The sequence below is a fragment of the Muntiacus reevesi genome, chromosome 1, assembly GCF_963930625.1.
Source record: "Muntiacus reevesi chromosome 1, mMunRee1.1, whole genome shotgun sequence".
Classification (NCBI taxonomy): Eukaryota; Metazoa; Chordata; class Mammalia; order Artiodactyla; family Cervidae; genus Muntiacus; species Muntiacus reevesi.
In genome coordinates, this window is record NC_089249.1 from 106,872,355 (window position 1) to 106,896,831 (window position 24,477).

Sequence of the window (24,477 nt, forward strand, 5' to 3'; positions counted from 1 at the left end):
AAAATAACAAAATACTGACCCATCTTCCATTTATGAGTCCAGTTTTGCTCACCTGTTCAAGTTACTGTTAAGGACATTTATTTTGGTTTTGATTTTAATTTTGAATTTCTTCTTTTTAAAAATTTCTTTTTTTTTTTTTTTAACAAATTTAAGTTTCCTGGTGAAGTTACATTCTTATAAATTTTTTGAACATGTTCATTGTAGTTTTTCTGTATAAAGTCCATTTGTGATAACAACATGTACTGAATTATGTATTCATATCTATCTATTTTCTGAGTTATTGGCAGTTCTTAGTTAATGACAGACCTGGGATTTTTGATCAAAATCCAGGCCTTGTATATGAAAATTTGTAGACCTTGTGGTTAACTTATTTACCACAGAAGGTTCACCATTGCGTTTGGTAGGTAGACAGGAGTGAGACCATATCACCTTTATCTAAATCAGTAGCTGGGTTGATATCTACCTCTGGTCCGCTCCACTTGCAGAGTATAACCCTCCATATGTTTCAGCTGTCTGCTAAGAGGTTGACTAGGACTTTCTCTAGCTACTCTTGTACTCTGGTTGTTTCATTTGGTCCATCAGAGTGCAGAAGGCTTCCTTCTGCTTTGCATGCATGCCAAGTTGCTTTAGTCATGTCTGACTCTGAGACCGTGGACTGTAACCCTGCAGATTCCTCTGTCCATGGGATTCTCCAGGCAAAGATACTGGAGTGGATTGCCCTGCCCTCCTTGGGATTTTCCCGACCCAGGGCTCGAACCCATGTCTCCAGGGCCTTCTGCATTGGCAGGCAGACTCTTTATCCCTGAGCCACCTGGGAAGTCCCCCTTCTGCTTTATAGAGACTTTAAAAAAAAAAAAAATTGTTGTTTATATTCTTAGTCTTTGTCTTATGAAGTGTAAGAATTAAACTTCTCTCTACTTTCTTCTGCTTCTGGTCTCTAGCCTCTTAGATTCCTCAAACCCTGTGTCACTCTAGTCCTAGAAGATTACCTAAGATCTCTCTTGCTCTTTCTTCTGAGCCTTGGTCTTCTATCTATAGGATTCCTCATTTTGCTAAGAAGTCGCTGATTCCCTCAGGATAAAAGTAACTCCTATACTATCATCTCACTTCTCTGATGTTATCTTTTTTCCTGAGATCATGGCTCCTCTAGTCAGGGTTACTTCAGAGTCTATCCAGTGCTTCCAACATATTTTTGAAAAGTTATCCTTCAAAAACTAGTCTGTCATAACCAGAAACAGATGCCATAAATTATTTACTGAATGTCTACATTCCAGTATAGTGCTCACTGCTGGTTATACATGGAAAATAACATGTGTCTAAAATATTTAAAACAGTTAATAAGTTATATGTGTGCATTTTTGTATCTGACCTATTCTCTAACTCAAGAACTAATGTTCTGCTGACTAACACGGAAACGTGACACATATGGTAAATGATTTTCTTAGTAGCGTACAAAATGTGATTCAGGAGCTCAGAGGAGGAATGCTTAAGTTGGCCCAGATAGTGGAGTAGAAAAGTGAGTCAGGAATGCTTCCCAGAAGAAGTGTAACCTTAGGCAGGAATTTCAAAGATTGAGAAAGAGTTAATCAAGCATAAATTGTTATCAGCTGGATCCAATATGACTTCTAAATAGCCTATGTTAATACTTAAAATATATTTATTTCTATTAAAAGCATAAGTGAATTTGAAACATTAAAACACAAAAATTTGAGGATATAAAAGCTGCCTTAAAAAATTTAACCATACCAATTGATTTCTCCATAGGTGTTCAAAGCAATGAATATCCCACAAATCAGGAATCCTTCTCTGCCTCCCCCAGAAAAAATGCCTGAAGCCTATTCTGCAAAGATTGCTCTTTTGGGTGCTGGGCCTGCAAGTATAAGTTGTGCTTCCTTCTTGGCTCGATTAGGCTACAGTGACATCACTATATTTGAAAAACAAGAATATGTTGGTGGTTTAAGGTAATTCCTACATTTATTTCATGTTCATAGTGTTCAAAATAATGGGTAAAACAATTATGAATATTGGTTTGTAATCATATAGGAACTTCAAGTTCACAGACGGTATTTTAAGTGTTCTTTTTCCAAATGCTCAAATTTTGCTTTCATTATTTACTTTAAATTTGCACTTGGCTTTAAGTAATATTTACTTTAAAATTTCTCTGTCTAGTTCTGTGAATTTAAGAAAAATCACAGCAAAGTATTTTATGAATAGAGGAACCAATCATATGAAAGCTTATTTCATCCCTGTGAATCTTTCTTTTAATGGAGATATATGTGAGTTATGCAAATTAGAGATGGGGGAACCTACCTCCACAGAATATTGGATGATTCATTTCAGTGTGTATGTAGATGTGTTGTCTTGGTCATGTATTTTCATTCTCCAGTCTCTTAAGTTTTGCATTTGATTACAGTTAAGTTAGAAACTACTAAAAATGTTCCATTTTACTGTATATTTATGCAGTGTTTTATCTCATAAGTACCATATTACTGTTTGCTATTAAGCAACATCATTGTTGTAAACCAGGATTCATCACATACACATTTATTCCCTTGAAGATCCACACACTAGTATGGAAAATATTCACTGTGTATAAGTGATTTTCAGATATTCATATCAGGCTTGGACAATGGATGGAGTTTACTTTATTTAAGATAAATGGACTCTGTAGAATATATAGTGGAAAAAAGGCAGTTTTTTCAATGAGTGATGTTGGGCCAGTTGGACAAATATATGTAAGTCATTAAACTTAGAACACTTCCTCACGCCATATATATAAAAATAAACTCAAAATGACTTTAAAGACCTAAATAAAAGACATGACACCATAAAACTCCTACAAGAAAACATATGCAAAGCATTCTGTATCTGATATAAATCTTAGGAATATTTTCTTAGATCAATCTCCCAAGGTAAAATAAATAACAACAAAAATAAGTAAATAGAACCTAATCAAGCTTGAAAGCATTTGCATAGCAAAGGAAATCATCCACAAAACAAAAATACAATCTGTGGAATGGGAGAAAATATTTTCAAACAACATGACCAACAGAGGTTAACTTCCAAAACAGCTTGTACAACTCAATGTCAAAATAAAATAAAATAAATAACTCAATCAAAAAATGGGCAGAAGACCTAAGTAAACATTTCTCTAAGAAAGACATACAGAAAGCCACCAGGTGCATGTGAAGATGCTCAACATTGATAATCATTAGAGAAATGCAAATCAAAATGACAATGAGATATCACCTCACACAGGTCAGAATGGTCATCCTTCAAAAGTCTACAAATAACAAATGCTGGAGAAGTAGTGAAGAAAAGAGAACTGGTCTGCACTCTTGGTTGGAATGTAATTTGGTGGAGCCACTATGGAAAATAGTACAGAGGTTTCTTAGAAAACTAAAAATAGAGCTCCCATGCGATCCTTCAGTTCCAACTCTGGACAGATATCCAAAAAATATGAAAACTCTAATATGACAGAAATGCATGCATGTCAGTGTTCATAGCAGCACTCTTTACAGTAGCCAAGATATGGAAGCAACCTAAGTGTTCATTGACAGATGAATGGATAAAGGAGGTGCGGTAAATATATATACAATGGAATATTATCCAGCCATAAAAAGAATGAAATATTGGCATTTACAGTAACTTGGTTGGACCTTAAGATTATCACACTAAGTGAAGTAAGTCAGACAGAAAAGACAAATATTACATGATATCATTTATATGTGAAACCTAAAAATAATTTAAATAAACGTATTTACAAGCCAAGACTCACATAGAAAACAAATTTATGGTTACCAGAGGGGGAAAAGGAGGGTGAGAAAGATAAATTAGGAGCTTGGGGTTAACAGATACAAACTACTCTACCTAAAATAGATAAGCAACAATGATTTACTGTGTAGCCCAGGGAACTTAATTCAATATCATGTAATATCCTATAATGGAAACTAATCCTAAAAATTATAAAATAAATGGAACCTTATAGTGAACATGTATTTTATTTAGGATCATAAAAAATAAACTTTATTTTAAGCGGGGACTGGATATTCCTTAAAACATTTGATATAAAGATGAGCAAGAATTTGCATGATAGTTTGATAATATTACTCAGTTTTTTTTTTTATGAATGTGTCATTTTGCATCAGAAACTCATTGATTATAAAAATATATCCAGTTGGCATATCTGTTGCTTTACTTAGCATTTAAATTTTGATGGCTACAGAACTATTTTTTAAGCAACAGATTTGTCATATTTAATAATCAGAGAATAAATTAAATCAAGTTGTGATTAAAATTGATGTTGTTTTTACATTTTATGGCACCTGTAAATATACATTAATAGATATATAAATATCAATATTGGTAAAATGACAATATGCTAAACTCCAAGTAACCTATTGTTAATATAAAACTATTAGACTAAGTCATCAAGTAAAAGTATCACATAGTATGAAGACCCTTTAGAGATGATATGAAGCTTAAACTGAAGAATAAATACCCTGATAGCCCAGAAGTAATTATTTTTTCTGTATTGATGTTTCACTAATTTGAGTTTTAAGGTATCACACATACTTAGTAAATTTTTCTCCTGGAAAGTAAAATACCTAACATATTATTTTGCTGGAGTTATTTAAGCTTTCATTTTTAATGGCATTTTATCACAGCTTCATTAATTAGGAACAACATAATCTATTAGCAACATATGTATAAACACTGTACTTTTTTCAGATACACACATCAACGAATATATGAACTAGTTTAAAAAATATGAACTTAATTGTTGGGTAGCTGTATAGACTAGAAATAATCTTTTTACACTTTAATTGCGTTTGCACAAGAAGCTTGAAAAGGACGACCCCTGTTTGTGAATTATTGTGTTGATAATTTTGGTAGAAGGTTTTTGTGGTTGTTAGCATCTCTATTTTTTAAATCAAATGCAGGATATGCACTTCTAAATCATATAAATTGACATGAAACTTGTGTTTCTATGTATTTCCTAAACATATTCAGTGGGACAGATTCCCCTGGGTTAATGACCTAGCATGTTTAAAAGAAAATCTTTTATGATTTACTTCGTTTCCTTTGCCTTTGAATCTTCCCAGTCTCCAGTGACAATCAGGTCAGTTCAGTTCAGTTGTGTTCAACTCTTTGCAACCCCATGGACTGTATCCGACTCTGTGCAACCCCGTGGACTGCAGCACACCAGTCTTCCCTGTCCATCACCATCTGCTGGAGCTTGCTCAAACTCATGTCCATCAAGTCGGGGATGCCGTCCAACCATCTCATTCTCTATTGTCCCCTTCACTTCCTGCCTTCCATCTTTCTGAGCATCACAGTCTTTTCCAGTGAGTCAGTTCTGCGTATCAGGTGGCCAAAATATTGGAGTTTCAGCTTCAGCACCAGTCCTTCCAATGAATATTCAGAACTGATTACCTTTAGGGTTGATGGGTTTGATCTCCTTGCAGTCCAGGGACAATATGAAGTGTTTAATCAGTCTCCTTTGGATCGTCCCATGGTAGCAGCATGTGTAACTGCTGCAGGATTATAAAAACTGACACTGGACTTTAACCACAATCACACTGCAATACTTTTCTACTAATTTATTTTCTCACTTACAGATGCCTCTCATTCTCTTGTATCTTCAAAGTGGCTAAAAAAGATTACATTAGCTTTGTATTTGAAATCAATTGCTTAAAGAGGTGATGTCAAGTTTTATCTTTCCTTTTCCTTTGCATCCAAACAGAATCTTTTAAACCTGATGAACAAGTATCACAGCCAGTTTTTAAAACATCACTAAGCTGGCTAAAAATTATCCAGGACTTAATCCCTATTGTATAGTGTCATGATGGTGTCAAAAAATTTGTGAAATAATCAGTAGTTTTGCTTTTCTTGAATTGTGGCTTCTCCCCCACCAATATGTGAGTTTTAAAAGTTAAAAAAAAAGTTTAAAGGACTTGATATTATAATAACAAAGTTATATGAATATAGTATTACATGCAAATGTAATGTGATGTGTATATGTATATATATGTATACTTTCTGATTTTTTTCTATTATAAAATTAATATATATTCATATATATGAATATGACTTTTTGTTAGTGTAATTGGAATAATAATGTCTTTTGCCTTAGCTATTTTGTATGTTATGTTTTCACTATGTCTATTGCATTTCATGTTGACTGACAATAAAGAAATAGGGTTTAGGTGAAATAGTTTTATTTGTAGAAAGTATTTTGAGAACATGTGTGATGTAACACAAATTTAAAGTGTGGTACCTGTATCATAATAAACTAAAGCCAAGTATGAGAATTGTACTTTAAAAATAAGGGAAGAAGGTTGTTTTTAATTAATTCCGTTTAGATGAAAGAAACATGAATATACAAGAATGATTTTTTTTTCAGGAAATCTGAGCACTCCACTGACTGACTGTACTAAAAGATTTGTGGCCACAAGGAAAGTTTCTTTTGAAACTTTCTTGTTAAAACAGAACATAAAGAATGAAAGCTTGTCTTTATAAATGCAACAAACTTAAGATGTAACTATTCTAATAAAATTCCATCTTCTATCCTCATATCACCTTTCTCAATGTGCAGTCTTGAGGGTAAGCTCCCTTTCTCCCAATTTTTCTTCCTTTCTTCTTTCATTCCTTCCTTAATTTTTTATTTATCTCCTACTATGTGCTGGTCATTACCTTAGGCCATAGAGTTACAAAGATGAATAAAATAAAGTGCTTATTCTCATGGAGGCATATGTTCTGGTAGTGGGTTGTTTAAGTCACTCAGTCATGTCCGGATCTTTGTGATCCCACGGACTTCAGCATGCTAGGCTTCCATGTCCTTCACTATCTCCTGGAGTTTGCTCAAACTCATGTCCACTGAGCCGATAATTCCATCCACCCATCTCATCCTCTGTCGCCCCATCTCCTCCTGTTCTCTGTCTTTCCCAGAATCAGTATCTTTTCCAGTGAGTCAAATCTTCTCATCAGGCAGCCACAGTATTGGTGCTTCGGCTTCAGCATCAGTCCTTCTGATGAATATTTAGGTTTGATCTCCTTTAGGATCAACTGGTTGGATCTCCTTGCAGTCCAAAGGACTCTCAAGAGTCTTCTCTAACACCACAGTTCAAAAGCATCAATTTTTTGGTGCTCAGTCTTCTTTATAGTCCAACTCTCAGCTCCATATATGACTACTGGAAAAGCCAGCATTGACTATACAGGCCTTTGTCATAAAAGTGATGTCTCTGCTTTTTAATACGCTGTCTAGGTTTGTCATAGCTTGTCTTCCAAGGAGCCAGTGTCTTTTTATTTCATAGATGCAGTCACTGTCTGCAATGATTTTGGAGCCCAAGAAAATAAAATCTGTCATTGTTTCCATTGTTTCCCCATCTATTTACCATCAATGATGGGACCAGATGCCATGATCTTAGTTTTTGAAAGTTATTTTAAGCCAGCTTTTCCACTCTCCTTTTTTTACCTTCATCAAGAGGCTCTTTAATGAAGAGAAATCTTCATCAAGTGCTTCTTTGCTTTCTGCCATAAGGGTGGTTTCATCTGCATATCTGAGGTTATTGATATTTCTTCTGGCAATCTTGATCCCAGTTTGAGCTTCATCCAGCCTAGCATTTCACATGATGTACTCTGCATATATGTTAAATAAGGAGGGTGGCAATATATATATATAGCCTTGACATACCCCTTTCTCAATTTTGAACCAGTTCATTGTTCCATATCTGTTTCTAAGTGTTACTTCTTGACCTACATGCAGGTTTCTCAGGAGGAAGGTCAGGTGGTCTGGTATTCCCATCTCTTTAAGAATTTTCCACAATTTGTTGTGAGACCCACACAGTCAAAGACTTTAGCTTAATCGATGAAGCAGAAGTATATGATTTTCTGGAACTCTTTTGCTTTGCAATATAGTTTTTCCTATATAAAAGTATACATTTTTTACTATGCATATCACACATGCATGTTCCATAATTATATAGAAAATATATATACTTTTCTATATAGTTATTGAATACATATGTATCTATGTATGATGTACATATCAAAAACTGTATACTTTCAAATAATTTTTTATTTTTTAAGGTTTTCTTCTCTTAAGACATTTATGAATTTGCTAGTATATAGATCAACTAAATATTGTGATAAACTTAAATGTATAGGAATTGCTTTTGATGAAATCTATACTTAGTATTTGTTTTTCATTGTTTTTATTTTTACATCAATTTCTACTGTTTCTGTAATAACCCATTCATATTTTGTCATGCATATAAAAATATGTATTTCCTCATATGCATCTTATACATTATGAAAATACCCTTAGAAGAAATACTTATTCCTTTAATACTGATCAGTAACACGTGTTGCATTTTTTAAACTGCTGATTTTTCCACAAATGTTTCTCTCTCTTTTTTTAGTACTTCTGAAATCCCTCAGTTCCGGCTACCATATGATGTAGTAAATTTTGAGATTGAGCTTATGAAGGACCTTGGTGTAAAGGTAAGTGAAAAGCATAACATTTGTGTATTGCTTTAAAAGAAAGGAGTAAGCTCTATACTGAAGATTAACAGCAAAATGTCACACACTTTAGGAAAGAACAATTAAAAGCTACACCAGGCAGAAGCAGAAAGATGCTTCTCCTTGCTTAGGGCATTTGTCTGTCTACTGTCTGAATGCCACTAGCCTGGAAAAGGGCAATCAATAGTTCTCATCTGGCACGCCTGCATGTGATTAATTGTCTGTAAGAAACAAATTCCTAAATTGCTTTAGGGGTTCAGTGCAGCTAATAGAAGGATTTGCTTTCTTTAATCACATTTTTTCTTGTGTGTGTGTGGAAGTTATGTGAACTCTGAAACATTTGTATTACACAATTTGGGACAAAACTTTTTACAGAGGTTTATTTTATTTACTATGTGCATAATGTCAATAGTGTTAATGTGATAATCCTTTTTCAATATAAACAGCAATTAGGCAAGGTAGAAAGCAACAGTTCTATATTTTTAATTGTTTTGTGAAATAAATATTGTATTGTTCTTGTAGATAGTCAAAAATCAATACATTTTACTTTTAGATATAGCTTTAGATATTTCCGTTCTTTTCTTTTTATATTTCCATTCTTTTGTATTATATTTAAGAATATATTCTGACACTTCACCTAAATTTATTGCTATTTTTGTTTCAAAACTTTTAATTTTCCATGACAGATATAAAATAATGGATTAACAGAGTATTATAAATTACACAATACATTCTTGTAAGTACATATAAAAACTGTTTTGAAAAGTGGTTAGCAAACTATTCATGATTCTTGCATTTAGAAATACAAATTAAAATAACCAATAAAAAGAAAAACACTCATAACAGTATTTTGTGTTTTTATACTTGTGATTAATTTTATTTGGCGGTGATCAGATGATGAAACGTGTATATAATCACCAAATAAAAAATATTCTAGCAAATATGAAATACATATGTGCACACCTTTATGAAAACTGTTCAAAATAATGTTCAAAACAGATTTAAGGGTGATTGCTTGCTTCATATAAATATATCCTGAAAAGTTCTTTAAATGTCTTTCATTTTGAATGCAGGTTCTTACCTAAATCTCGTTAAGTAAGGAAATGATCATTGAGACCTCGAAGTAATATATTAGGCGATACTTGAAATTGAAGATAAATCAAAAATTAATTTAAGACACCTCTAAATTCATCTTATAAATAATTATAAAATTGCACTCAATTTTTACCATACTGGATATGTTGCAGAAAGTAGGGCACACCCATTCCTCTTACCAGGAACCTCATCAAGGCGTAGTGACCCAGTAGTGGTCAGTGTGCCGAGTGCCAGGAAATGTACGTTTCAGCTACAGTTCTGCCCCTTCCTAATTTTATAGTCAGATAGCCTTGATGAAGTCAGTTAATGTCCTTCACCTTGGTCAATATTTGTTCAAAGGGAAAAGTATGCTATTACCACTTTTATAAACATATCTGCTTATATATGCCTGAAAATATATGTGCTCTGGACATGTGTAATAGTCCAGTAGAATAGATTACCTTTGGGAAGGTGTAGGAAGTTGTTTATCATCATTTTGTACATTTGAATTTTAAACCCTATGAATTTATTATATTATCAAGAAATAATTAGAACCTGAATTGAGGAGGTTAGTACTATCTTGTCCATGACTCAGGTTGTTTTAAAATGGGAAGGACATGAATCAGCCATGGAGAAGGAGATTAAATAAATAAATAAATAAAATGTGAAGGAAATAAAGTATTCAAACTTGCTTTGTAAACAATAAATTCTATGTACAATTCTGAAGAGAGACAGTAACAAGATTCTTTTTCAGCTTTGAGGACTGGCGTCCACTAATGAAGTACTTTCATCTTATATGACTTATCAAACTTAACCATAAAAGGATATATCTTTCAAAAATTGGTCTACTCTTATTACCACTTTTTCCTCATCACCACATTCTTCTTATAACCTGCCTTATGTTTTTACCTCTCACCTAACACTGTATATTTTAAAGTCAACAATAATTTACTGGCTATGAAGTGGATTCCTCTCTGGATTTAGTCTCTTTGGCTCCTGGGCAGCATGTGATATATTGTTATATGAATGCATGTAACTGTGCATGTATCTGCCCATATCTATATGTGTATGTATTTTTAGCTCTCATGATTGAGCATTATCTTGGATATTGCCTGTTTTTTTCCTCTATTAGATTTGTTTCAATTTGATAAAATTACTAAGAATTTACTTTGGCCAAGTTATGTACTAAGGATTCTTCTAGTACCATCTTTATTTTGAACTCCAGTTCTGTATTCTTAGTAGTTTATTGAGCATATTTCTCATCCAAATAACATACATTCATCATATTTAAACTTAGCATAATTATCTTCCCTCCCAACTATGTTCTTCTAAATTTCTTATTGAGTAATTTCAACTTATTTCATACTAATAGCTGATAGATTAGTTCTTATTTATTTTAAACTGAATTTTTCCAATCAAAGATTGTGTCACAATAAAACTCTATTTGTACATTGTATGTATGTATGTATGTATGTATATTATATATATATATGCTCAGAGATCAATGCAAAGAAATAGAGGAAAATAACAGAATGGGAAAGACTAGAGATCTCTTCAAGAAAATCAGAGATACCAAGGGAACATTTCACGTAAAAATGGGCTCAATAAAGGACAGAAACGGTATGGACCTAACAGAAGCAGAAGATATTAAGAGGTGGCAAGAATACACAGAAGAACTGAACAGAAAAGATCTTCATGACCCAGATAATTACAATGGTGTGATCACTCACCTAGAGCCAGACATCCTGGAATGTGAAGTCAAGTGGGCCTTAGAGAGCATCACTATGAACAAAGCAGGTGGATGTGATGGAATTCCAGTTGAGCTATTTCAAATCCTGAAAGATGATGCTGTGAAGTGCTGCACTCAATATGCCAGCAAATTTGGAAAACTCAGTAGTGGCCACAGGACTGGAAAAGGTCAGTTTTCATTCCAATCCCAAAGAAAGGCAATCCCAAAGAATGCTCAAACGACTGCACAATTGCACTCATCTCTCACGCTAGTAAAGTAATGCTCAAAATTCTCCAAGCCAGGCTTCAGCAATACGTGAACCGAGAACTTCCAGATGTTCAAGCTGGTTTTACAAAAGGCAGAGGAACCAGAGATCAAATTGCCGATATCTGCTAGATCATCGAAAAAGCAAGAGAGTTCCAGAAAAACATCTATTTCTGCTTTTATTGACTACTCCAAATCCTTTGACTGTGTGGATCACAATAAACTGTGGAAAATTCTGAAGGAGATGGGAATACCAGACCACCTGACCTGCCTCTTGAGAAACCTGTTTGCAGATCAGGAAGCAACAATTAGAACAGGACATGGAACAACAGACTGGTTCCATAGGAAAAGGAGTACGTCAAGGGTGTATGTTGTCACCCTGCTTATTTAACTTATATGCAGAGTACATCATGAGAAACGCTGGGCTGGAAGAAGCACAAGCTAGAATCAAGATTGCCGGGAGAAATATCAATAACCTCAGAAATGCACATGACACCACCCTTATGGCAGAGAGTGAAGAGGAACTAAAGAGCCTCTTGATGAAAGTGAAAGAGGAGAGTGAAAAAATTGGCTTAAAGCTCAACATTCAGAAAACTAAGATCATGGCATCTGGTCCCATCACTTCATGGCAAATAGATAGGGAGACAGTGGAAACAGTGTCAGACTTTATTTTTTGGGCTCCAAAATCACTGCAGATGGTGACTGCAGCCATGAAATTAAAAGACGCTTACTCGTTGGAAGGAAAGTTATGACCAACCTAGATAGCATATGAAAAAGCAGAGACATTACTTTGCCAACAAAGGTCAGTCTGGTCAAGGCTATGATTTTTCCAGTGGTCATGTATGGATGTGAGAGTTGTACTGTGAAGAAAGCTGAGCGCCAAAATTTGATGCTTTTGAACTGTAGTGTTGGAGAAGACTCTTGAGAGTCCCTTGGACTGCAAGGAGATCCAACCAGTCCATCCTGAAGGAGATAAGTCCTGGGTGTTCATTGGAAGGACTGATGCTCAAGCTGAAACTCCGATACTTTGGCCACCTCATGTGAAGAGTTGACTCATTGGAAAAGACCGTGATGCTGGAAGGGATTGGGGGCAGGAGGAGAAGGGGATGACAGAGGATGAGATGGTTGGATGGCATCATCTACTCGATCGGCATGAGTTTGAGTAAACTCCGGCAGTTTGTGATGGACAGGGAGGCCTGGCATGCTGCGATTCATGGGGTCTCAAAGAGTCGGACATGACTGAGCGACTGAACTAACTGAACTGAGGCAAACCAGTAACTGAGTGTTCTTATGTTTCTCCCATGAATGTGAACTGTTTCCGATCCCTTCTCCACAGCAACAGGATGAAAAGTATACATTCACCAAATCAATGGCCACATGCAGTGTACCTGTGGGCTTAACTAATCTGCAGTAATACCACATTTGCCATAGACATTGCAGTTAGGACTATTGGTCAAACCTGCGCTAGTTTACAGTCATTCTCCAGGAATCATCTAGTCTCATCAGGGTCAGACTGGGGAATGAAGCAGAAGTAGAACACAGACCACCACCATTTCTCTCTATTCCACCCACTCCGGAGTTCGATATTGTGTTTGATTTAGTCTCTTGACCAGGGTTTCAGAAGTTTTCTGGCCTTCCCAGCTATTGTAGCTACAATAGCTCTTTGCAGACCAGAGACCCACTCTGGGCTTACTTCTACTGGTGCATTTAACATTTTGGTTATACACCTTGAGGCTTGGGGATAACCACTACCTGGGTTGCAAGTGAATTTGAGGTTTTTTCTTCATCGCGAAAGAATTCAGAGATGAAGCGGAGGGGTTAAGAAAGTGAAACGAAAGTTTTTAAGCAAGGATGTGCTATCAGAGGGAGAGTGAGCAGGCACCCCAGGAGCTGCCACCCGGGTTTCTTTGGCAAGCCACTTATGAGGGGCCTACAAATGAAGGGGTGGAATATTCACTGCGGAAGGAGGGATTTTTGTCGCCATTTAGCTGTAGTTAGAAGTGTCATGGCCTCATGGCATCCTTATACAATGAGTACTTCTTATCTGTTAGACTAATCTTATGGTAATGAGGGCACAAGGAGCAAAAGGTTGCATTTGAATTCAGGAGATTCACCCTTTTCCTTACCTTTCTTTGCCATCTACTCGGACTCTTATCACCCCAAATGTATGGTTTCCTATCAGTCTGAAGGCTCCTACTTTCCTTTGTCTATGTATGGACTCCTGCTGCTTATAGGATGGGCGGTTTAGGCCCTTGACCCCATTTCTCTGCTCATACCTGGCTACTTACCTGCTGTAACACCTGGAGCTGTGCTCCAATTAGGTCCACTGTGAACTTTATCTAGGCTTATTTTTTCACCCTGTCTCTTTAGGTCCCCACTCCTCAGGTATCAAGTCAATAAAGAGCCTTTTCCAGTGTCCTTGAGAATGTGTGATTATCCCCCCTTCCCCAGTGTACATAACTGGGTAAATGGCCGAGATTCCCTTTGAAGAAGTAGAGGAATCATTATAGTATTTACTTGTCAGGATGTTGCAGGGTGTTTCTTTCTACGCAACCCGACCACCTCTTCAGTCAGCAAGTTCAAGATCTGAAAATTGGCTCATGTCTGGGAATTGAGAAAAGTATTGTGACTTTTAATAGGAGTGTCCACCCTCTGACTCCTGACTTTATTCATCTTCCCTGGACAGTGTCCACTATCAAAATCCTATCAATTTTTAAAAGGGATTTATTGCCTGGGAACTATATTCAGTATATATAATAAAATATAATGCAAAATAATTTTTAAAAGAATGTAGATATACACACATATATGTTTAACCAAATCACTTTGCCATACACCTGAAACAAACAAAATATTGTAAATCAAATATACTTCAGTTAAAATAAAAAGGCTTTATTGAAATCCCACTACCTCTCTTTTTTTTGTATGTATGACCTCAGCCAAAATGAATCTCTCTATCCTCTGAATTCTTGTAGACATAATGCTGATCACACTCTGTTGTTTGTTATACTTATTTCTGTACATCTCCTGCACAGATCTTGACTGTACATTAGGCTGGAACTCTCATTTATCATTTTATTCTTTAAAATACCCCACATAGTGCCTTGAATGTCCTAAGAAAGAGATGAAAATTTACTGACTTGATTTTAAATTGCAAACTTTTCTTCTGCCACTTAATTAAAAGGCAAAAATGCATTTAGCCATTAAGTAGAATATGATAGTGTTCTATTTATATACTATTTTGTATATGTAAGCCTATATACTAAAATATAAAATGTTTTCATATATATACATGGAATTATACATGTGTATACTGAGCTGGGTTATTTTTTATTTTAAAGATTAAGATTTTAATTATTCAAATGCCAAAATCTAATTACCCAAATCTTTCTTTACAGATAATTTGTGGTAAAAGCCTTTCAGTGAATGACATTACTCTTAGTACTTTGAAAGAAGACGGGTACAAAGCTGCTTTCATTGGGATAGGTGAGTAGCTTATTTTCAAATATTTTTCTTTATAATTTTTTTTTTTTGCTTCCTGACAGTATTCAGAAGAGTAGCTACCTTCAGACATTTTTATGGTAGAATTTGTATCTGTTCAGAAAAGAGCAGATAGAAATGAATGGCCAAAGAAAATTTCTGTTTTATAATGAGTTGCACTGCCTCACCTCATTATAGGTTGACCTGGACGAGGTATCTTTATCTTCCCATTCTCTTACCATATTCTCTTCACCAGTAAACATCTAAGATGCAAAGTGTTTTCAGGTCATGCTACAGAAGCTCAGAATTCAGGCTTAGAAATATCTAGATGCTATAGCTTTCTCTTTTTGATAAAACAAATTAATTTAATTGATATTAAGAGATAGAATTGGCTCATTTTCTTTTTCTATTTTTTTTTTTTTTGGTATTTTTAAAGACTTTTCATATTTGGCTGAATTATAAAGATGTTTGATCACAGTTTTGAGCATCAGATAGTGTATAACTGCTAAGGCAATCAATGTGCCCTATGGTTCCATATTTTGCCTAACTATCGCAGGAGATTGAGTTTTCTAACATGTTCCCCTTTCCCTTACTCTCTACCGAGACCAAAGAGAACACACTGCTGGTATAATTTATTCTTTGTCTTGTGAACTTTGTATTTATTCTCTTATATGATCATATTATGAACAGTGGATGGCGTATAAACTGAGTAAGTGCATCCTCAGGTCTTTTAGTTTGTCTATCTCCTCTTTATTTCACTTTCTTTAAATATGAATGTCTAGTAAACCTACACAGAAGTAAAAACTGTTCCATCTCTTTAAGTAATCACATGCTAGATAACATTTTTTTGGGGCTGTCATTTTTTATATGTTTCTAGAATAAAATCATCAGGAATGCTTTTTTGCCTACTAAATTGTTATCAGGATGGTATGTGTTATCTTACTGACTAGTTGATAGCAAGTCTTAAAACCATCTTGTCACTCCCTTTACTTAGGTGAAAAATTAGGAAGAGGCAAACAAATTTTCACTGCCTTCTAGCTCCTAAATGTCTTTATTCAACCTCCTTTCTTTCATAAACTTGATTGTCATTGTCATCAGGATTTCTCTAGGTTATTTAAGTACAATAATCCTGTGAGATAAAAACAGAAAAGAGAAAATACATAGGAATATATTGCCTAGGTTCCATTTTTAGCAGCATTACCCTTGACTTTGGCTTTATTTTTCAGCATTACATTTGTACTGAGAATTTTGCATAAAGAAATAGGGAAAGTGTTTTTTTCACATATATTCTACCAGTACCAGCAAAATTGAATCAATAAGTTGCTTTTATTCTCACAAAATGCATATTAAAATATGTTTTGTTGTTGTTTAGTTGCTAAGTCTTGTGCAACTCTTTGTGACATGGTGGGCTGCAGACCCACTAGGCTCCTCTGTGGGATTTCCCAGGCAAGGATACTGGAGTGGGTTGGCATTTCCTTTTCCAGGGAAAATGTGTTTAGTTAATAATAAATGAAAAATTTAGTCAGGCAATAGGTTTGAAACATTGGCAATGTTTTCAAATAGCTATTTGAAATTCACCATTGTAGTTTCCTATAGCAGTTGTATGTAAAGATGTGGAATTGTATATGCTAATGCAGTTTCATGTATCTCTATGAACTTTGTCCACAAAGAATCTCTGTACTGAAGAGATAGGGGCCAAATAAACAGCCAATATGTTGAAACATCTCCAAATTAACTGCTCAAGAAGCAAATTATAACAAAATTGGGAAGAATTGAGTGTTTTATCAGTCTGAGTGGTTTCAGTTATAAAGCGATATCTTCCATCTGCAAGAATCAGGAATGTTTCAGTTTTCTTTTATTCCGTTAAGTCCCCTTACATATGTTATTTGATAGTGCTATATCCCATTCACAAAACTCCATTTGACTCTGCATTGAGGTGTGAATAAAGCACTTAAAATGTGAAGTCCTTTCATATTTATGTTTCTGTGCATTTTCATGCTGAGAAGTGAATCTTTTGACATTTTGGTGTAGTGATGTGTAGAATGCAGTTATGTTCTCTCTCAGTATTCTGTATGAAATATATACAAGAAAGTTTCATCTTGTCAAAAAAAAAAAAGGGTGGTGTTCTGTGTATAGAAAACAAGTAGCCTTGCTCTCCAGGAAGTACTTACTTGACACTCTTGATTGCCAAGTTGGGAATTTATGACCTTTCTGTTACCATCTGACAGCCTATTACTTAGATGGCCTCACATCTTTACATGGTTTTTGTGATTGAACATCACCATGCTTCTATATTGTAATTAGACTTCACTCACTTTGTTTACCTAGCTTTTCCTTCTCAGGATAGAGAAGTAAATTTTGGAATAGGAATTCTATATTACTTAGGATATAGGTTTGGCCACTTTAAGAAAGGAAAATAATAAAGACTTAAACAAGATATATGCACAGTCCTCTCTCAGTGTGAACCATCCTCAACACGTGTCTTCCATATTTGGTTCTTGGGTGGCCACTCTTTCCACATTCCTGCTAACAAAAATTGGAAATAAGGAAGGGGGTTCCTTTCCTCTTAAATTTATGACCCAGAAACTGCACGTGTTACTTCTATTTTTATCTTATTGTGTACATCCTAGTAATATAAACATACCTGGCAGCACAGGTTGCAGGGAAATACAGCCTTTAGCTGAGTGGACATAGTGCTCCATTAAACTTCTATTCCTATAGAGAAGGAGGATGATAGATATATAGAGAGGGAAAAAATAGAAGTCTTGCTACTGATGTGCATCATTATTTGTATTTGACACATAGAATCCTTATTGAGAGAAATCAGTAAGCAGGTAATAGCCAAGAAAGACACTCTTAGAACTTAGCACTTAACCTGTTGGTTATAATGATAATGGAGTATTTTCTCTTTCTGTAGTTGGGAATACCATATTTTAGACCTATGTTTGTAACTATGTCTCATTCTCTATTAGTCTAAAAGAAAAATAAAAACTTATGTTTTAATTAAGTGTGACTTATGAAGGATGAGGGATAGCTTTATAAGTCTGTGCATAAGTCCGTAGCATGTAAGTCCATCTCAGATTCTGAAGATTCCTGATTTTTAATATTGTTTGTGCTATTGCTGGTGAAATGCTCACTTTTCGCTTTTTTCCAAATTCTAACAGAATCCATTAAGGAAATTATCTCATTGTACATACATCATTGTGAGACTGAAAGAATATGTCTCTTTACCCATGAGAGGTTTACTTTTTTCTAAGTGAAATAAAAATAAGTGAGATAAAGCTCTGTGCCTTATTCAAACTGGATTGAGTTATCTTTGAGATAATTGGTATTTTTTTCAAAGACCCTAAATTTTTGGTATTTTTATTGAAATAAAAGCACTGGCACAGTGTGTTACTGTCACTGTTTAGAAATAAAGTTAGAACATCTTCTGTACAAGGTTTTTTTCAAAGTATTGGATGGCTTTCTTTGGTTGGTATTAAAATCAATATAATGGATGACAACCATCATTTTTTGTTATTAAAAATGAGCACAAAATAATAGAAAATATCAGTGTGTTGCACATTGTTAGGGTGAGTATTATTTTGAGAAAAATATTTTTCCATCATATGTGTATTTGCTTTTGGTGTATGTGCTTACACATGCATATTGCATTATATGGAAAATGTGTTTTTAAAATGTGATTTGATAGTCAATGCTCAAAACCCACTGTTGTATATTGTAAAGGCCCTAAAGTACTAATTGCCTTTTCCCCATAGCACGACAACCCTCTCAATAAGCAGCTGCTGAGTGAATTAAACAGGTTTTGCATGGTTTCAGTATTCTAAGCATTTGTTCCTTTTTGTTTTAGTTCTTTGGGTGATTATATTCTAGAGCCAATCTGAGTATCACTGTTCTAGGTGACTGAAGAATCAAACCCTTAATGTTTGATTCAAAGTAGCCTATTTCCCTTCCTTTTTTTTCCCCTTTTTGGCTACACTAGGTCTTTTGGGGGCATGAGCGCTCTCTATTGTGTTGCACAAGCTTACTTGCCCCGTGCATGTAGGATCTTAGTTTCCGACCAGGGATCGCACTTGCATCCTCTGCATTGGAAGGTGGATTCTTAACCACTGGACTGCCAGGGAAGTCCCTCTCTTCCCATTTCTGATCGTCCATTTTATGGTAATTTACTTCTTATATTCTCATAAAGCATGACAGTGATGAAAAACTAAGCAAATATGTAAGGGAAGGAACATCCACTAAGACACTCTCAGAAAAGGTATAATGCTTTATATATTCTTTTGATGAAGTAGTTTTTTTTCCTGAATTTTTGTTTTTAATACTTGGGGGAGAGAAAGAATTATGCGGTAAATAGTGGTAAAATGCATAATTATAGTCATAATAGATACAAAGGGAGCAGAGACTGCCGAAGGAAATTAAAAAGCTGAATATCACCACCCTGTGCTTTAGTTGTATTGACTCCAAAGTCTCTGTTCTCCTCCTTTCATGTTACTAGGCTACTCCTTAGCCTCCTAACCAGTCTCCTTGGCCACTGTTAGCCAAACAGAAATAGTGATCTTTCTAAAATTAGATCTCATCACATCATTCTCTCATTTAGATCCCCCCACCCCCCCATTCAATAACTCCCTATTTTCTTTGAAAAACAGGAAAAATCCCTTAAAATAGACTGCTGAGGCTTTTCATAATTTATGAATAACTTATGTCTTTAGTGACTTATTACATTAAGTGTTACAGACATTTGAAATATTTTCAGTTTTACCTCATTTCAATCTTTTAAAATCAGTTTTTGGACCTAGTGTTGCCTGAACCCAGAACCGTCACTGTTTTCATATTTGTGTTCTTACATGTCCTTTTTTCTACTTCATGTAATTCTCTTTGCTTGTAAGGATCCATCCGCTACCTTCGCTCTTTACTGTGGGCAGATTAAGCCACTTCACCATCACCAGTCATCATACTGTTATGTTTCTGTTCCCTCTCTGGATGTCCAGATCAGATTTTAGCACTTATTTCCGTGTATCATAGTAGATTGGTATGTATTTGTTTCCACCACCAGATGTTAAAACTCTTGTAGTCTGAAGAGTCTGTGTGCCTTACTCATCAATAAATCTTCAATGTCTAGCATAGTTCCTGACATGTAGTAGGAACTCTGTAAGTATTTTTAAATTATTGATTTTTAATGCAGCTCTTTTGACTATTTGCCAAAATAAGTTGGTAGGATGTTAAAATATGTTGGAGTTTTAGGGTATTTCAATATTAATCAAACACAAGTAGACATAGCTACTACATTATTTTTAAGGTAGTGTTACAATATAAATGAAATATAAAGTAGGGACAGTGATATTAGTGGTAGTGATAATGATAGCAGTATTAGCTAAGATATTCTATTCTCAATCTTTATTTTATGCCATTAAATTTTATGATGACCGTTGAAGTAGATATTATAAACTCTATTTTATGGATAAAAAATTAAGGTTAAACAATGTTAAAGAAAACTAGTAAATGACAAGCAAAACATGGAAAGAGAATTTTATATAGAATGTGGAAAAAATGTAATAAATGAAAACATCCATGTGTGTGAAGTTGCTTCAATCATGTTCAACTCTTCGAGACCCCATTAGTGACAGCATAGATATTTGCATTTATTTCCCAACCCTGGAGTCAAACCCAAGTATCCTACATCTCCTGCATTGGCAGGCAGGTTCTTTGCCACCAGGGCCACCTGGGAAGCTGGCAAACGTCTATACTTGGGCATAAAAAGCTGTTGCAGGACTTTCCTAGTGGCTCAGTGGTATGTTAATGCAGGAGATGCCAGTTTGATCCCTGGTCTAGGAGATTCCACGTGCCACTGAAAACTGGCCCAAGCACCACAGCTGTTGAGCCTCTGGAGTCCGAGAAATGCTACTGCTGAAGCCTGAGCTCCCTAGATCCCATGCTTTGCAACAACAGAAGCCATCACAACGAGAAGCCCCACAACTTGAGAGTACCCCTGCTCGCTGCAACTAGAGAAAAGCCTTCACAGCAACAAAGGCCCAGCATAGCCAAAAAAACAAGAAAAGAAGAAAAATTAAAAATTAAAAAAAGAGAAAAAAAACAGTTGCAGACACAATAACTGAAAATCAACATGTTAGTTGATGACAGCTGTTTATATTGAGGAGTTCTACTTAATGATCTTGAACATGGAACTTCATAATCTGTAAGAATTAGGCTTTATACTTAGCCTTACTTTTCTTATTGTTAGCACCATCAACTTTCTTCTGTTGCTATCAGAAAAGAGTATTTTTTAAATGTGATGACGCCCAAATATTGTAACAGCTGAAGAAGAGATAATTACAATTAAGGAAATCCATTGAGAGACCTCGGTATTAAATTTGCTACAGTGTGGCCTTTAGTTAAATCTCTTGTGCCTTCTTAGAGCCAGAATTCTTCTCTGTAAAAGTTATTCTTAATTAGCTTCTTAATCAGGAGTTTCTAAATTGTACACAATCACATATACTTCCATTTACTTAGAAGAAAATGAATTGGGGATTTTAGACCACTGAAAAACTGAAGTTGTTTAAGAATTATGCACAATTCTGAATAGATTATTTTAAAATAATAAACCTGACTTAATTGTAAGTGAAAGAAAGGGCATGGATATTTTGCCAATCCACCTTTTTTAATTTACAGTAATGTCTACTCTAGTGTCATTTGTAAGTACTCTGGTATAATTGTGAGATGGTTCCCAAGAATTCAGAAATGAGGGAAATAGAATTCCAGCTGAGAGTTCATTAAATCATCATTTAATGGGTTCAAGCAAAGCCCCCAGAAGGAGATAAAATAGATGTAGGGCAATTAGTCTTTGATCATATTAACATATCTATAGAAAGTGCATCTTAATCTGCAGAAGCAGTTATTAGGGGCTGGTCAACTTTCCAATCATAGAAAAGGCGGCGAGGGTCGGGGGGAAGAGTCTGAGGAAATTGGCAGTGTCTTTTTAAAGGCACCTACGTCAATGAACCTGGACTTATTTGATCCCCTATCATGAAGATATATATTAAGTCCATTCTCCTCTAAATTTCCTTGTTCTAAGTTTACCAAGCTGACACCGATTCCTAAACAGTTCGGTTATATTAGGAGACCATGCTAATCATGTCAGCAAGAGTAAATCTGGCCCCTAGGTGCGTATCACTTCTTCTCTGAGTAATCTTTGTTGTTCAGTCACTAAGTCATGTCCAACTCTTTTCAACCCTATGGACTGCAGCATGTCAGGCTACCCTTGTCCTTCTGTCTCCTCCAGAGTTTGCTCAGATTCATGTCCCTTGAGTTGGTGATGCTATCCAACCATCTCATCCTTTGCTGTTATATGATACTCTGCTATGAAGAACTTTCCACCTATGGTAACACTACATTAAAATAAGCTATATATGTCCTGATACTTTTTTTGACTGTCAGTACATTCAGAATAAGTCATATTTTCTTAGTATGACTTTCAACTGACTACCATAGCTTTCCAAAATGTACCCCTTTTTAACCCACCCACTACCACATTTCTAGCCTATAGTCTCCCACCATTATACCTTGGCTTATTCTCTGAGAAAAACTTTATCTGTCTCCATATAATAAAATGAATACTTATAATATTAATTTCAAATGATATTTCCTGCATGAGACTCTCATACTCATCCTGCTGAGATAAATGTTTGCTCTATGTTCACATATAGCAAAATGTTTTATTTGTCATTTATAGGGCTGAATTTATTTTTCTTCTTATTTTTGGTTGTGTGCATATATTCACTCCTACACCCCATGCACAAATACACAATATTAAAAACCTGTGAGAACTGAGATTCGTTTTTAAAATGTATTCTACAGTTTTAGCATGTTTCTTGAGACATTTAGTATGTCAATATGACTTTTTGAAATTTAATGATCAAAATCACTGTGGACGGTGACTGTAACCATGAAACTAAAAAATGCTTGCTCCTTGAAAGAAGAGCTATGACAAACATAGACAGCATATTAAAAAGGAGAGACATCACTTTGCCAACAAAGGTCCATATTGTCAAAGCTATGGTTTTTCCAGTAGTCATGTATGGTTGTGAGAGTTGGACCATAAAGAAGGCTGAGTGCTGAAGAATTGATGCTTTAGAACCATGGTGCTAGAGAAAACTCTTGAGAGTCCCTTGGACAGCAAGGAGATCAATCCAGTCAATCCTAAAGGAAATGAACCCTAAATGTTTTTTGGAAGGACTGATGCTGAAGTTGAAGCTCCAATACTTTGGCCACCTGATGCTAAGAGCCAACTCATTGGAAAAGACTCTGATGCTGGGAAAGATTGAGGGCAGGAGGAGAAGCAGGTGACAGAGGATGAGATGGTTGGACAGAATCATTGACTCAGTGGACTTGAGTGTGAGCAGACTCTGGGAAATGGTGAAGGACAGGGAAGCCTGGTGTGCTGCAGTATGTGTGGTCACAAAGAGTTGGACATGACTGAATGACTGAACAACAATAAATAGAAACAGTGAAAAGAGAAACAAAGGAAAAAGTTGGAAAATGGCATAATGACTTCTTAAGAAGTGTAATACTATACTTGATCAATTAACCTTTTTAAAATTTATATAATTTTCAGTATCTTATTTTAGACAAAATACAAAGATATGTTCATGATTTTGATTACCTGCTCAAAGGCATGCATGCATGCTAAGTTGCTTCAGTTGTGTCCAACTCTTTGTGATCTTGTGAACTGTAGCCCTTCAGGCTCCCCTGTTTATGGGATTCTCCAGGCCAGAACACTGGAGTGGGCTCCTATGCCCTCCTCCAGGTTATCTTCCCAAACCAGGGATTGAACCCCAATTCTTATGTCTTGCATTGACAGATAGATTCTTTACCACTAGTGCCACCTGTGAAGACCTACTCAGGGCAATAAGTTTCTAATTCTAAATGGTTTAGTTAATAACATTTTTACATTTATGCTAAATCATTACACCAAATATTATAATGTTATATTGAATATTAGGTATTTTTGAGCATTTTTAGTAAAGGCAAAGCTAATTGCTTGAGGGCGTTTAATAAGTATTTTATGGTGAAGGTGTTGATACAATAAAATCTTTTCTAAAAAATAGATTTTTCTGCTGGTAGAATTCTTGGAATATTATAGGTGCTCAATAAATATCTATTGAACTAACCATTGATTTTAAGCATATTTGCTACTTCCATATAGTAGTCAAAAAGGAAGTAATTTATTTAGCAAGGGGATTATTTTAAAATATTCTGTAGCTCATGTTCTTTTTATTTAAAATTTTAAAAAGTAATGTAATTATATTTTTAAATATTGAATGCATCTTTAGTTTTCTTTGGGTAAAGACATGGAGGCATTTCTATTATATTTCTATCTATATATTTTTATAGAATGAAAATATATTTCACTT

At 35.1% G+C, this 24,477-nt stretch overlaps 1 protein-coding gene across 1 annotated transcript in view; it reads left to right on the forward strand.

Annotated features, from left to right (window-relative positions):
* DPYD (dihydropyrimidine dehydrogenase) overlaps nt 1-24,477 on the forward strand; it is an 892,784-nt gene that overhangs the window by 250,125 nt on the left and 618,182 nt on the right. The window contains exons 6-8 of the mRNA XM_065908208.1: nt 1,765-1,961; nt 8,424-8,505; nt 14,989-15,076. Coding sequence (XP_065764280.1) covers nt 1,765-1,961; nt 8,424-8,505; nt 14,989-15,076 — 367 coding nt within the window. The remainder of the gene's footprint in view (nt 1-1,764; nt 1,962-8,423; nt 8,506-14,988; nt 15,077-24,477) is intronic.